The 15,983-nt window shown below is 40.2% G+C and overlaps 1 protein-coding gene across 2 annotated transcripts in view; it reads left to right on the top strand.

Moving 5' to 3' along the window:
- The window catches only part of ap2b1 (adaptor related protein complex 2 subunit beta 1), a 273,294-nt gene extending 258,464 nt beyond the window's left edge, over positions 1-14,830 (top strand). For both annotated transcript variants that reach the window (XM_078548661.1, XM_078548660.1), the window contains one exon: positions 13,760-14,830. In XM_078548661.1, coding sequence (XP_078404787.1) covers positions 13,760-13,834 — 75 coding nt within the window. In that variant the 3' untranslated portion in view covers positions 13,835-14,830. The remainder of the gene's footprint in view (positions 1-13,759) is intronic.
- Positions 14,831-15,983: the final 1,153 nt, after the last annotated feature.

The raw sequence follows: 15,983 nt of genomic DNA, 5'->3' as shown, positions 1-15,983 counted from the left end.
AAATCTAGGCCAATTAGGTCAGCTGCAGGATATGGCAAGCACAGTAGAGTTTGTCCTCTTATGTTTGTCCAAAATATGGCAAGCCACATCAGCCTTCATTCTACTTATCTGCGGCTTGTATGAAAAGCTACATACACAAATGAGGGATGCCTGAAAAAACTGATATTCTCCAGACAGATTTTAGCATTCTCTCAGCCATGTCCTGACTGGATTAGTGTACGAACAAATCAGGTTTACTCAAGTTAAACATCAACTGCAACTGTGTGTAGGGAAACCGACTTTGCCATGCATTTTAATGACTACTTTGTGTTTCTGGAAGACATTAAAAATCTGTCCAGTTGAACCTGATGGGCTGAGGCAAAAATGCCAACCTTTAATTATATAATTTAGTATGTAATACTGAATTCTTAATGGGGCTTGTCAAACAAACTGCAGAGCCAGGCTTTACGAATGTTCTGTATTTTTAGAGTAAGGCATGTCATGGGATTATAATTTAATTAAGCTGCACTGTGCAAAACTAGTCTTATATGTTCACCATTCTGTCGAGTTCAAGTTGCTGCGCTTTGTGTAAAATGGACTTAATTTGGAGAGAGAAAATTCACATCAGTCATATATCACTTAGCTCAATAAGTAATAAGCAATTGAACTATGCTATGTAATTTTATTTTTCAGCATGTTATATAGAGTTGATTTAATGTCAGGATTCTGAACAATTTTAGTTTGATTATAGCAGAATGTACCAATTTTAATTTTAAAATGGATATATAGGAAGAAAGCCCTTTACACAGTGTAAGAGCTGAGATGAAGGTGGTAGCATTTCCACAGGAATTCTACAGATTATCAGTGAGTTTGACAGAAACCCTGGAGAAACAACACGAATGCCTTTTTACTACAACAGCTAGCATTAATATAGCACCTATACATAATAAATATCCCAAGGCACTTCACAGGAACATTATCAAACAAAATTTGGCACTGAACTACATAAGGTGATATCACAACAGATAACTAAAAGCTTGGTCAAAGGGAGAGTTTTAAAGAAGATAGAGAGACAGAGATTAGGAAGCAAATTCCAGAGTTTAGGACCTAGGCAGATGAAATCATGGCCACCTATGGTGAAGCAGCTAAATTGGAGGGTGAGCAAGAGAATAAAATGGAACAGGCACTGAGATCTGAGGGTGTAGGACAGGAGTAGGTTGGAGATAGGGAGGTATGAGTCCATGGAAGGATCTGAAAACAACAAGAATAGATTGGGAGCCAAAATAGGGCTATGAGCACAGGGATAATGGGTGAAGGAGATTTGGTGTGAATTGGGAAATAGCAGAGCTTTGGCTGAGCACACGTTTTATGAAAGGGTATAGTCGCATAGGACTTATGTCACTGGACTAGTAACCTGGACTAATGATAGCCATTGTTATACAGCACAGAAACAGCCCCATCGTGTCCGTGCTGGCCATCAAGCACCTATCTGTTCTGATCCCATTTTCCAGCACTTGGCCCAGTATGCTATGGCGTTTCAAATGCTCATCTAAATACTACTAAAATGTTGTGAGGGTTCCTGCCTCTACCACCCCTCAGGCAGTGTGTTCCAGATTCCAACCACCATCTGGGTGAAAAGATTTTTCTTCAAATCCCCTCTATCTATGCCCCCTGATTATTGACACCTCTGCTAAGAAGAAAAGTTTCTTCCTATCTACCCTATCTATGCCCCTCATAATTTTGTATACCTCTATCAGGTCCCCAGCCTTCTCTGCTCTAAGGAAAACAACCCTTAGCCTATCCAGTCTTTCTTCATAGCTGAAATGCTCCAGCCCAAGCAATATCCTGGTGAATCTCCTCTGCACCCTCTCCAGTGCAGGTATGGTCTGGAAGTATATAAATGCAATTCTTTCATTTATTGAGTTGTGTGTTGTCAGCATACATGTGGAACGTGACATTTTATTTTTGTGATGTCTCCAAAGGGCAACATATGAATGAGAAATAGGAGGCCAAGGATAGACCGGGGAGAGGCTGTGGGGGGAGACTTCAGAGATACCAATGGTGGAACAGGAAGAGAAGCCATTGCAGGTGCTTTACTAGATACAACTGGATAGATGAGAATGGAACCAGGGCAGGGGAGTCCTAGCTCGCTTGCTGGTAGAGGTGAGATATTGAAGGAGGATGGTGTGCTCAACTATGTCAATGGCCTCAGACAGGTGGGATAGTTTGCCACTGTTATAGTTAGGTAGGATGTCATTTGTTACTTTGAGACTTGTTTCAATCCTGTGGCAGTTCATGCCATTTCTCCAGGGGTTCCATTGGAATTTTGGGGAATAATCAGGAGAACACCAACAGAAATTGGAGGCAAGAGAGTATAAGTGCAGAGAAATCTCATATTTATCATGCCATTTAGAAATCTTTCATCTCCTCTTTCCCCTCCATTTGTTGCTGGGATATGATCCTATGCACATGCTTATTGTGTAGCACCTTGCCCAAATTCTGAACTTGTGAACCAGATGCTAAGTGTTTGCAGACTATTCAACTGTTCGGACTATTTTTGGCAAGTCTGAGCCTGTCTTTTAGTTGTAGTATCTGGCAGAAGTCACTGGATAGTGGTGAGGAATAGGAACCTTGGCCCTACTAACCCAGGCACTTTGATCAATTGTGGCACTGTGCCTTTGTATTTACTGTGATCAGGTAATTTAGCACAGACTGGGGATCAAATTTGTGACCACTTTAACCACAACTGGGGATTCCAACACTAATTTACTAAGACAGCTATTTCAAAGTACCAGAATACTGTTTGCATAGCACCTGACAAGCGTGGGTATGCTGAGCGTCAAGAGATGGGTGGAATCATTTGCAGTCCTTCCTGACAGAATCCTTCGGTGTTCACTTCAACACAGGATAGCTGGGAATTATATATTGTGCTTGGTATTTTTTTTCCTTGTTTGCAGTTGTCAGATTTTTACTACTAATGCCATTCAGAATGATTTAGGGAGTATTTTTGGTGCATTAGAGATATTATTATATCACATTCTAATTACAGGAGCTGTTTTTCTCTGAAACCTCATTCAAAGAGTGTGTTCAAATCCTAACCATTATAAACCAACATCACACAATGACAGCGTGATTAGGACTCTCGCGGAATCCAGCTGCACTGGAACACATCCACAGAGGACCATAGTACGCCATTAAACCCATCCAGCTTCCACTTGTCCAACATACATAGTAATTACAGCACAGAGATGTGCCATGTGATCCAGCTGGTCTATGCGGGTGTTAATGCTCCACATGATCCTCCTCCCACCTGACTTCATCTCATCCTATCAACAAATTCTGCAATTACTTTCTGCCTAATGAACTTATTTAGCTTGCCTTTCAATGCCTGTATGCTACTCGCCTCAGCTGCTCTTTGTGATAGCGAGTTCTACATTCTAACCACTCTTGTTTCTGCTGAATCCCTTCTGGATTTATTGCTGACCAACATTGCCTCTAATTCCCCTTCACTGTGCGCAGCCCATTTGTTGCACTGCACAGTCCCTTTACGATTGTCACACAGTCACATGTAGGCACTTAAAAGTGATTGCTGTTGTGTGTGGCCTGTTTAATTCTTGTTTGGCATATTCCCAAGGGAATGTTGTTGGTGATCATCTTGTATTTATGGCCCCAAGTTTTTGGCCTCATTCACAATCTAACCCAACTGGTTCCATAATAAATGTATTGCATAAATCAAATTAATTATCAAGACAGAAGGGATATTATGTGAAGACCGAGAGGATATTATATGTATCCCTGAGCCTGCTACACTATTGGTAGGTTGTAAAGTGACCCCCCCTCTTTGAGTTCCAAGAGCAGCAGAGAATCATAGAAGCGCAGAAACTTGCAGTACAGGGGAGATTGTTTGATCTGTCATGCCTTTGCTGACTCTTTGAAAGAGCAATCATGCTTGCTTCCACAATCCGGCCTTTTGAACCTGCAAGTTCCTCATTTTCAAGTACCTGTCCAACTCCCTTTTTTTAAATTATTAATGGAATCAGCTTCCACTAACTTTTGTGCTCTGGTAATGTGTTCCAGATCCTGAAAATTCTAAATGAAAAATATTCTCCTATTCTTCCCTCCAGATCTTTGGCCAGTTATTCTGAATCTGTGACCTCTAGTTATTTACTCACCAGCGAGAGGGAATCATTGTTCTCCATCTGCCCAGAACTTCTCGGCATCTTGAAAACCTCTATTATGTCACCACTTAACCTTCCCTGTTCCAAGGGAATAGACCTGAGCTATCCAACCATTCTGCATAACTAAAGTTCCTCATCCCTGGTAACATCCAGGTAAACCTCCTCTGTTGCATTTCTAAGGCTTGCATCTTTCCTAATGTGTGGTGGCCAGAACTGCCCACAGTACACCAGCTGAGGCCTAACCAATGATTTATAATGTTCTAATATGATTTGTTTTTATGATCTATTCCTCTGTTTATAACCCCAAGTAATCCATGTGCATTTTTAACCACCTCATTAATATGCCCTGCCTCTTTTATGTATATGCACACTCATGGTTTTTCTGCACACTTCAGCATCATGTGTGCTCTGCCTGAAAGCAGGTCCTTGGCTCAAAGTCTCTCTAACCTGTGCCAGTCTTTTCACTTTTCAATAACTTCCTTCAATTTTCAAGCTATCCAGCATTGATATTCCCTTTCTTCCTCTCATCTTTTTCCTTGAAATCTTTCCTCCATAATGTCTCTTACAAGTCCGGTTTCTGCGTGTTGAACTGCAGCTGCCATGCCTCTACCCATTTCATTACTCTTCTCGTGCCATCTTGATGCCGATAACTATTCTCATCACAGTCTACTACTTTGCCAATTTCATATCATCTGCTAAATTTATACAGCTGTTCCTACATCTGAGTGTAGGTGGTCTATACGAATTGCATAAGTAACTTTTGGCAAACATCATTGCAAACCACCTGTCCGTCTGGAAAACATCCATCCACCACCACGTTTGGCTTCCAGTCACACTGAGCCAATTTTGCATTCATTCCACTATCTTTCCCCTTAATTCGCTGGGCTTCCATCTTGTTAGTTAAAAAAAACCATTTAAATCCAGCAGTTCCTCCCCTATTGTCAATTATGGAAGGCTTCTTTTACGTACAGTATCTTAACAATTCATGAAAGCTTCCATCTCACTCCCTTTCACTTGTATTCAAGCCAACATCTCGATGTACATTATAAAACTTATCTCTCTGTGTGAAGGTATTAAAATGATGTAATTGCTTTAATTACCAGCAGTATGATCTTCGCTCCTCTCCCACCATGCATATTATTGCTGGGATAAGATGATCCCATCAGTACTGTATGCCCTCCACCATTTTCAGGATACTAACCATTCCTTATGAGAGTTCAGACAGTGACTGTTAGCTGGTCATTGTACCCTGAAGGACAGTAGATCCAAGCCTGAACCTGTCCTTACTGACATTCACACACAAGTCTTGTCCACACAGGCTATTGGTTAAGGATTAAGAACAGGACCCCCTCAACTATAGAACCTGTTTCTGTGTGATTCATTGACAGAGCAGCCTTCACCCATTAGGTCATAGGGTGAGCTAGCATTAAATTGATGGAAATACTTAATGTGAGTCAGTAAATTACCAGTTTATTCATTGGCCTTAGCATTACGAGTACATTCTCATACACAACTTTAGCTGTGATCAGACATAAAATTAACTGGCTTTCTAAACAGAAAAATCTTAACTAAATTTATTTTTCTTATTTTCTGATCCTGGCTTGGCTGTTTATAAATCATTAAAACATGTGTGCCTGATCGGGAGTGGCATTTTCAAAGAACAGAGCAGAAGAGTTGCCTGGAATGTACATGCTCAACCAGAGAATGCTGGTTTCCATAGCAATTCTCACTTGAAAGGATTCGGTGCTGAATTCTAGCACTTGTGATTTAAAAATCAGTTTTTAAAATAGTCAGGGAAGTATTATAGAGAAAAACTATTCATAGTAAAAAGCTGTCTAAGGCCAATTTATAACCATGCATAAAGATCCCAGTGTTCATGCAGATACAACTTGTCCAAGCTCATTCCCATATGCCAGAATTATGCCTTCAATACCACTTGCCCATTGACTTTTCACGTTTTGCAAATTGTTATCAACCTAATATCCAAAGTCACTATATCTGGAATACGTAAGAACAGGGAAAACAACAGTATCTCTTCAGCCAGTCAGATTGAAAGTTTGGTAATGAGCAGCACGGAGTTTGAACCAGAAAATGTTAAGTTGGAATATTGAATTCAATGTCAAATCAAGTGTAGAACAGGAAATGAGGAGAGAAGGAAAGAAAGATTGGATTGAGGGAGAGGAGAAAAAAGGACAAAAAAAGTTTTACTTTGTATTTTTTAAATCTCTTGGCAACTATTAAAAACTGTAAGAATGAGATTCCACACTTGTAAAAGTTAATTTTCAGTGTCAGACATTTTGTTTAGTTGTAATTAAGACCTACAACACCATTAAAAGGGTATTTAAACTGGAATGAATAACCCTAACTCTGGCGAGCTTAATCCATTTCTATGGGTTAAGTCCAGCAACTTCACGCCATTCAGAATATTTAAATGGTGGATCAGATGGCGTGATGCTGTTTTCAGGAAGTTTACAGCAGAACATTACATCTCAAACAGCAACTTCCAGATTTCCACATTTAATGGTGCGTGTGAAGTCAGCATATGTTATCCAATTTGCACATAAAGTTGAGTGCAATTAACTTCACCATATTTTCACAGCAAAATCCGGCTCATTATCATTCTACAGGAGTACCTCATCGTGACTAAAGATCACTTTAACTTGCTGAACTGGAGGTAAATTGTAGCAGCCTGTGACCCACAAAGAACTGGGAAATTTCTGATTTAATTCCTGGTTTGTACTGAATTTGCTTTTTCCAGTCAGTAGCAGCAGAGCAACCGTAATTGGATTTGGGGCCCCTGGGCTATCAAGGACAGTGAAAAGCAATCATGGTTTCCACATCTGATCATTATCCAGTGGCTCCTGGTGAAAAATGCACATTGGTTCATTGGCTTGTTAACACACCTTTGTCTTGGATCAATTGGGAGAGCTGCTGGTGACTGGAAATAACTGTGGCATCAGTCAAGTTCTAAAGCAATAAGATTGGGGGAACAAGAAACCTAGTAATTCAAGTTTCTTGAGAATTGTTAGAAAAACATTAAAATTGGTTCCTCCAGTTAGAGAATTGCTTTCAAAAGAGAACAACAAAATGCTAAATGCCAAAAGACATACTGGGAGTCTAAACGAGATGTAGCATGGAAATTTCCAATTCCTACTTTATTATCGCACCTCAAAGTCATTGAGGATCTTTGTCAGGCAGGACATTCCCCTTTCAAGTCCATTTTGGCTGTTCCCTATTTAGGTTATTGCCACTGAAGTGCCTCTCTACTGTACCTTTTGAACTAGTTTTTATTATTTTACAGTACATGAGGCTGGTGAGTCTGCAGTTGCCTGAGCAGATGTGTTGCACTGTTTAAATCACATGCTTACAGTCTTTCAGAACATCAGCTGTGCTCAATAATTCTCTTTTGGTGGAAGCCAATGTCGCACATTTTTTTTTCCTCAAGTTTCTCTTAGCATCGTAGACAATATGCCACTAAAGGATTTGTAAGCCTTAAGTCCCTTTAACTTACCCACTGCCTTGAACATTCTTTAATATTGTATAATTTCCTGAAAATGCGAATGCCAGTGCAAAAAGCCATAGAAAAATGGTCAGAAGAATTTTGATTTTTATTAATGGGTGGGTGCAACGGCCGCGTTGCGTGGGGCAGGGACATGTTAAAAATTAGTTTTAAAAATGTTTTATTTACTGTCCGAAGCCTCATCCCGCTCTTGTATGAGGTTTTGTTAAAAATGCAAAAGCCGCCAGACCTATTCACTCACCCGCCAACCGAACTGTTGAACGGGCAGAAAAAAACTCAATTTAATTAACTGATTAAGGGCCTTAATAGGCCTCTAAATTGTCAGCAGGCCCACTGCCGCCTCTTGCGCGCACCTGCCGAGCGAAATATCGGGAGAGTGCGCGATGATGTCGGGACCCTCGCCCGACATTATTGCGCACTATTTCACTCCTGCTCGGGTTGGGCCTGCCCGTGGATGAAACATTCTGCCGATGGAGTTCAAGAGCTATGACAAAGTAATACAAAACAAATGCTACATCACAGGGCACTTCATAGAAATAACATTAAAGCCATAGAGAGCTTATAATATAGATTCAAGAGGCTGACACCAGGAAACTATAGTTATAAGGAGAAACTTGGGACTGTTTCAACTGAAGCAGAAAAAGTGGAGAGGAGATGTCATAGAGTTTTTAAAATAAGAATTTTGGAAGAGCGACTGAAGAAAGACTACTTCCATATTTGGGAGTCAGTGACAAAGGGACTATTGATTTGGAATCATCAGAGAGGGATATTGGAACAAGGAATACTTTGCCAGAGGGAATGGTTGAGGCAGGCCATTGTATCATTTGTGTGAAAATGGATACATATTTGGTGCAGAGCTATGCAGAGAGAGTGAAGCAGTGGTGGTTTTGGCTTTCTTCTAGCCAAGAGCTTCACAAAATGATGGGCTGAAAGATCTCCCTCTGTGCTGTAAATTTCAATCGTTGTTTACATTGGGTCAGGTGAAATTATTGGAAAACCAGGAAGGGAAGCGTGAAACTTACAAGAAAAATTGACTCCTCTTATCATATAGCAAGCCTTTTCAGTTTACAGGAAGGGCTAATACCGAAGGCTGTTTAGTATGCATGTACAGCATATGGAGTTAAAGGTCAGAACCAGAGATGTATTAATGCAAATAAGCAGATTCAACGTGATGCAGTTACCAATGAAATGAGTGTGGAATTAGATTTTCATACTGCATTGGTGTTACAGTCTAAAAAAAAAATCAGTACACAGTGTATTGAAGTAATAAAATCTCATTAGATTGTGTTTCATTACCACTCTCTTGAATTTGTTGATTAGGCTGACTTGATTTAGGAGAGAATATATGATGGCATATGTGAATGTGAAGGAAACTAGGCACGTTGTAGAGAAGCATTTGCCATGAGTAACATAAATATTTATGTTTGACAATACTGGGATGGATCCTGGCTTTTCACCTCTAGAACTAGTGGGTGTGGATCCATAGCACCTAATTGCTACTAATTGGCTTTTCAACAGAGAGGCTGCATTTATGTTAACATGAGAAATGGAGAAATACCACACCTTCAGGGACAATGAGTAAGGTGTTATGGTCTGCATCTAACTACACAATATCTTTCTCAGGAGTGGTTCAAAGTCGCAGTGCCAAAAATGGAAAGTGATTGAATCCCTAGAACTATAATAGGGTGCCTTGATAAGCACAGAGAAAACATTTGGACTAATGTAGCATCTTATCACATCCTCAGGGTACTACAAAGTAAGTTACAATCAAAGGATTCTTTTTTTTTGAGGGGTAGACACTGTTAATGTGTTACTGAATGCAGTGTCAGTGTGAGCAGAACCAGGTTCCATAATCCACGAATTAATAAATGACTAGTGTGACAATCCTTGTAGAGACAGATGACTTGGGGGGGAGAAAAAAGTATCTGAATTTCCAGTGACCAACTCAAAGGAATTGCATCACAGGACTTCAAGTTTTAAGACTTTTACTGTAACAAACTAACTAAAATCAACATTGACTAAACATTACTTGATAGGCAACCACTACTCTAAACTACAGAAAAAATAACCCTTATTAATGTCTTAACATGACTGATAACTCCACACTGAATTTACACATTACAGCACACTGCCTGCAGGATTAGTCTTTACAGAACCCAGTCCAAATTTACTCCCAGCTTCCAATGGGCTCGCTTCCCCCATTTCACCGAGTCATAGTGTCCAGTGACCGTTGAAGTACCTTTCCCTCAGTCTTCCTAGAAATCCTGAATCGACCTCCAGCAGCAAGGCTCTCTCCAATGATTCCTTCCTCCGGCCATGCCAGAACAAATCTTTCAGAGTACTTAAATTTCTATGTATTCTGTCTCCTCGACCAGAGGACATCTTCTCACATGCATTCTGTCTGGAAGCCGACAGAGAAAAACAGCCTTTTCCCTCTGCTTATCACAGCAGCAACTGCTGATCTCTTTCTCTCTCCAGGACACATTCTCTCTCTGCCTCTCTTTCAGGGTTTCTTTAAAATCAGACTGCCTCAGGATCTGTAAGTCTGCACAATGCAGGAACAGCTGTCCCCCCTCTTTGTATTCAGGTGTGAAATATGGCACATTTGTTTCAGTATTTCTTGACCTGGGCCCCCTGTCCTCTTGGTAACCATCACCTGACCTGTTGCCGGGCAGAGTCCAATACAACTTCACGCCATCCCCTCTTCCAGGACACCCTGATTTACCTTAAATTAAAAGAGACAGTCCAAAACATAACCATCTTATAAAATTTTGCATTCGTAACACCAGACAATCCATTAACATGAGTGATTGGAGAAGGAGTGTTGGCCATGACAAGGGAAGAGCTCCCTGCTCTTCTTTGATTAGCGCCATGCGAACTTTTATATCTGCCTTCACAGGCAGACAAGTCCTTGGTTTATCAGCTCATCTGAAAAGGAAGCTGGGGCCACAACACTAATACAATAAATATTACACAGTTATGAGAGGTACCATATATGTAATGTAGGTTTAATAATATGCTCACATATTCAGGAGTTTTTTATTATGAAAGGCTAGGTGAAAGGCCACAGTGGGTTGTGTAGGCACTTGTCAAGGCCAGAACACTAACTAAATATAGAACTGATTAGATGATAACCCTGCTTGGGTTTTAAAGAACTAAATGGGTGAGAACAAAGGGAAGTGAAATCAGAGAGAGGTAATTGGTGAAGGTAAGGAGTGAAAAAAGAACTTGGCAACAACCTTAGTGTGCTGGAAAATGTCTGTAGGGGAATAACAGTATCTGAGAGAGATACTTAGTGTCGACCTCTGCCCAGTTAAGTTCCGTGAAGTGCCTAGGGGACATTTTGCTACATTAAAGGCACTGAATAAATGCAAGTTTTTGTATTGAGAAGTTAGAAAGGCCATGGCAGATCATCTCACCACTGAGCTCATTAACTGCAGTGTGAGGTCTCTCTCAGCCTTCGTATTATTGTGTGTAATCTATGGAGTATCAATTCCATTTAAGTATAAACTCCAGCATCTCAGAAACTCATTATGGACACAGAAGCACCATCTCCAAGCTTGTCTCTGACATTATCAAAAGTAGTGGCCAGCTAAGCAACAGGAAGCTCTGCGCCGAGAAAAAACTATGCAATCTCCACCCACCACAATCCCCTCCATCTTTCCCTGGCTCTGTACTTGCTTGAAGCTTGTTTCACCTCTAACTCTTTCCAGCTCTGGTGAAAGGTCAGCAACCTGAAACACTAACCAAACCTCTGCACAGGAGCTGCTGAGCATTTCTAATATTTTCTGTTTTTATTTCAGATTTCCAGCACCCACAGTATTTAGCTTGTGTTCTGGCTGTGCAGTTTAGCAAGTTACATTTTAAGAGCATCCATATTAGGCAAACAGTATTTCTGTGGATTTCTCAGCAGTTGCGGGACTGTTGTGTGATCATTTCTTTCTAAAGCTGTCAGTCACCTAAACACCTAAAAGAAAAGAGATAGTAATGCATCCACCCAAGGTGGGTGAGAGGTGATGAACTACAGTTACAGGTTGGAGGAACTGTGTAGCATCTTCTGTGTAAATTCAGTGCAGCAATTTACCCTTGATCTCTTGATCCTGGTAATTGATGGCCGTAGTTGCCCATCAAACCACTCTGACAGCTTGAATCCATTTGGAGGGTGATGGTTGTTCATTTTTGCATCAAAATGAAGTTGAAAAGAATGATCACAATCAATCAGTTTGCTCAATTTCACTAATGGAATATTTTGTGGTATTCCATAGTTCACAGTGTCCCTTCTGGATTTAAGATGGATGAAATTAGTGGTTTGAATATGAAATGAGCTGAATCTGCTGTGTGTTGGACTTTTTAATGTTGGAAAAGTTAAGGTCATAATATTGGAGAAAGTAGCAAGGTTTTTTTGACAGCACTACTTCGGATAAAATTTCACTGACAACTGCAGTTACAGTAAATGGGCAGTCATTTTTCGCTCGTACGAAATGGTAATTATTCTAAAACACTCAAGCTTGAGTCTGTTGCTCAAAGTAATTACAGAACTAAGGGAATCTGCCTGATGTGAGAAGAGTAGTCCTTAAAAAAAACTATAAATTCACTGTGTTTGTCGAGATCCCTTTGTGCTGCATTTACCATAAAGTACTCAGCTGGCAGCTTGAATACCCTGAGCTTTGGTATGACTATCTCTAAAGGCAGGGAAGCCACCTGATGAGATGGTTTATCTGGGGGCACATCGGCAGGAGTGGAGTCTAGAGCAGTAAAGAAATGGTGAGGCAATACAGTTGGAGTTTCTGAGCTGAAGGATTTCCGAGCTGAAGGAATTCTGGCATCTGTTGAACAGGATCTCCAGAGTAAAAGAGATACATCTGTCAGGGGAAAGGGAAAAGGAAAACAATGGGAAAATTTCAGCACTTTGAATGTTTGTTTATAACTAGGTTTTATGTGGTTCATTAACCAATGACTGCATTGTTGCTGCTACACTGAGCATCTAGTCATGCTTTCATATTTTAGTCTGAGAGGAGACTTTCATTCAGCTTGTATTTAAGAATTGATTAAATTCACGTGTGCTGATGAGTTTAGTACAAATATCTGCTCGACTATGGAATTGCTAGTAAATATGTGTTATAGCCAATGTTTAGCATTCTGTTTGACCAAGTCCATATCCTCTCCAGCACCATGACTGCCTACTGCCACATCTTTAACATCGCCTGTCACAGCTGCTGACTCAGCTCATCTGCTGCTGACGCCCTCATGCATCCCTTTAGAATAAGCAAGTTTAGAGTAACAATACTCTCCTGTCTTCCACCTTACACCCTCCATAAACTTGACCTCAACCAAAACACTGCTGCCTTTATCTGAGTCACAGCAAGCAGTATTTGTCCATCATTCCTTTGCTTGCTGACCTACATGGCTCCAAATTCAGCAATGCCTCGATTTTTTTTTTAAACTTCTAAATAAATAAATTCTCATCTTTGTTTTCAAATCCTTCTATGGCCTTGACCCTCCCTATGCCCGTAACCTCTTGGCACAAATCTTCGCTCTCTTGTGTTTCTCCAATTCTGACCTCTTGTGCACCCCTGATTTTCATCACTCCATCATTGGTAACAGTAACTTCAGCTACCAAAGCCCTAAGCTCTGGAATCTTTTTGCTTCTTTCCCCTCTTTGACCAAGCTTTTGGCCACCTGTCCTATGTCTCCTTACCTGGTTTGGTGTTAGATTGTCTTGATGTTGTCACAAAGCGCTTTGGAATGTTTTACTGCATTAAAGGTACTATATACATTTAAGCTGTAGTTGTACTGTGCTGAAAATTTACTGTTGGCCAGTCAGCATCTGACTAGCTAGGATGGGGTGCAAATGAAAAACTCCACACAAATGTTGACCGCTCTTTCTTTCTCAGATGCTGACTGGCATATTCTCCATTTGTCTTTATTTCTGGTTTCTTGATTTTTACTTTCTCTGGTATTGCAGGGTCTGTCTCAGTGAAGTATATCAATATGCCTGCTGTGGAGTTTTGATATTTCCATGAGCAGTGCCCGCTGTATCTATTTGGCTCTCAATTAATGTTTTGTTTCTGTTCCTTCCCAGCTGTCTCTAAAATGCAGAGCACCAGAGGTATCACATTACGTCTACCAAGTCTATGACACTCTTCTGAAAAACTGAAGATCAGAAACCGTTCCCCAATCGTAATGGAAGTACCCGTCTTACTGCGCTCCATACAGCAAATATCACTATCAGTGCATATATGAAATGGATTATAAACAAAATCTACATTTGTTTTTTTAATGGAAATGCACTGATTAAACGGTGAAGTCTACAATTGTATATGTTTAATAGAAGGTGTCAATCACAGTCTTTTTTGGTGCCAGAAATTTGTGTTTCGTTGTTTGCTTTCTTTTTGAAAAAAACACTGTTCAGACCACTATTTCAAGGTGATGTTATTCCATCTGATTCATTTGTTGTGTGCCAAGTTTGTTCTGTTTTAACAATTGCTTTTAACTCTGTATAATTGGGCTAGGAAATTCAGGAACCGTATAAATCCCCATAGGATAAATCAAGTGTGGGATGGTGACCAAAATGTTGTGTGTGTCTTAAAAGGAGGAGGAGGTTAAGGGGAAAGTATGGAGATCTGAAGTATTTAACTCCTGGAGTTGCTTTCCCCACTAAATAATTTGTTCTATTGCTAAAGTTGCACTTAATCACATCTGTGTAAAATATCCTTTCAGATGTCTGTACGTTTCTGCTGCCAAACTCTTACAGATTCTCCAACAGTTTTGTATTGGTATTCCTATGAAGAAGCTACAGTTGCTTATGTCAGCCATCCATGCTAATCTGTGATTGGGATCCCTGCTGTCTTTAAAAGGTTGTTATTTCTCACTGAAACTGCTGACATCTGACTTTTCCTGAAACTTTTTAGATTGGAATACTGCATCACTGCTGAAACGTAGGAATTTTCCACTTAGGGGTGGGAGGCTGCATCTTCAAAAGTGTCGCCAATTTTAAGTGTTTAATTTGCAGTTGTAAACCGCATCGGACACCATGCCTGCACTGTCCTCGTAAAAGGCTCACAATTTTTGTAGATTATTTGTATTTGTTGCAATTTTTCAGAATTTTTTAAAAAATCCGTCACTGTTCTCAATAAACTGTTTGTCAAAATGATGACAGTGGTGTGGTAAAACAGACGGCAGTGTCTCACTGAAATGCTATTCACTACATATACTTTGGTGATGCATTGAGTGACTGACCTTTGCTATCGCCAGCCTTTTCTTTGTAATTGCAATTATTTTTTCAGATACAACACATTGCGTGTTCACATGCAATGTATAAGTATATAAAATACTGAATAAAGGGGAATGAACCTTACATAATGTCTTGCTGACAATCCGGGTTGGGGGCTAGTGAGTGGAATTAGTCTTTCGGCGTATCGCTGTAGCTGATTGTTGTACCAATATCAATAAGATATTTTTGGCTAAGCTTGTAAATGACAGGTGTCTGGCCATGTGTCTCTCTTTCCAGTAGTTGCCTCGTGAATCAGGAATAAGGATCAGATTTTATGGATTTCTCTTAATTCAAACTCAGTGAACATCTTATTCTGTTTTCAGGCTATAATAGTTCCATAGCCCCTTGATCCCTAGTAACTGGATGCTAGCAGGCTATTGGCTGTCCATAATGTTGGCAATTTTAAGAATTGTCATTAAGTATTATATGACTATTACACATAATCAAGTTTGAAACAACCAGGGTGATTGTAACCTCTGCTGATCACCAACAGCGTGTGTTGTATTGGAACCTTACCTTCAGCAGTGCAAGCATGTACCGTGCATTGCATTCAATAACCTGAAAACCACATAATGGAAAACGTCACAGCAGGTTCATCTCCCACAGCATTTTACTTACGTCTGTGTAAAAGTATTTCACAGTGGTTTGAACAATTTCCTGCTTTATTTTTGCTGTGTCCTTGTAACTACAGAGACTCTACAATCATCAAGGGTTCCTTGTGGCATTAGATGGAGCACTCAAGCAAAGTGGGGACTGAACAAATACAGGCCACATTATCACTTAGTTCTCAGAGCTTACAATGCTGTTTTATGGTGGTGTACTTCAACATGTAGAGTGCTTTCAAAGTCTTTTCCTGATCTCCAGTGAGATAATCTCCTGTTGTGGGATGTCAGAAGGTACTGTCAGCACAAAGATAAGTACCTTCCTGTATAATTCCAACAGGATTTAATTCTAAATAATTCTATTTACTTCTCCCCATCTACCCCACCCCACCATATCCCAAATGAGATACTGTCCTAGCTTTGAGTAGACA

The sequence above is a fragment of the Cetorhinus maximus genome, chromosome 9 (genome assembly GCF_964194155.1).
Source record: "Cetorhinus maximus chromosome 9, sCetMax3.hap1.1, whole genome shotgun sequence".
NCBI lineage: Eukaryota > Metazoa > Chordata > Chondrichthyes > Lamniformes > Cetorhinidae > Cetorhinus > Cetorhinus maximus.
The sequence above is the reverse complement of the archived record's forward strand: the minus strand, read 5'-3'. Positions and strand labels throughout refer to the sequence as shown.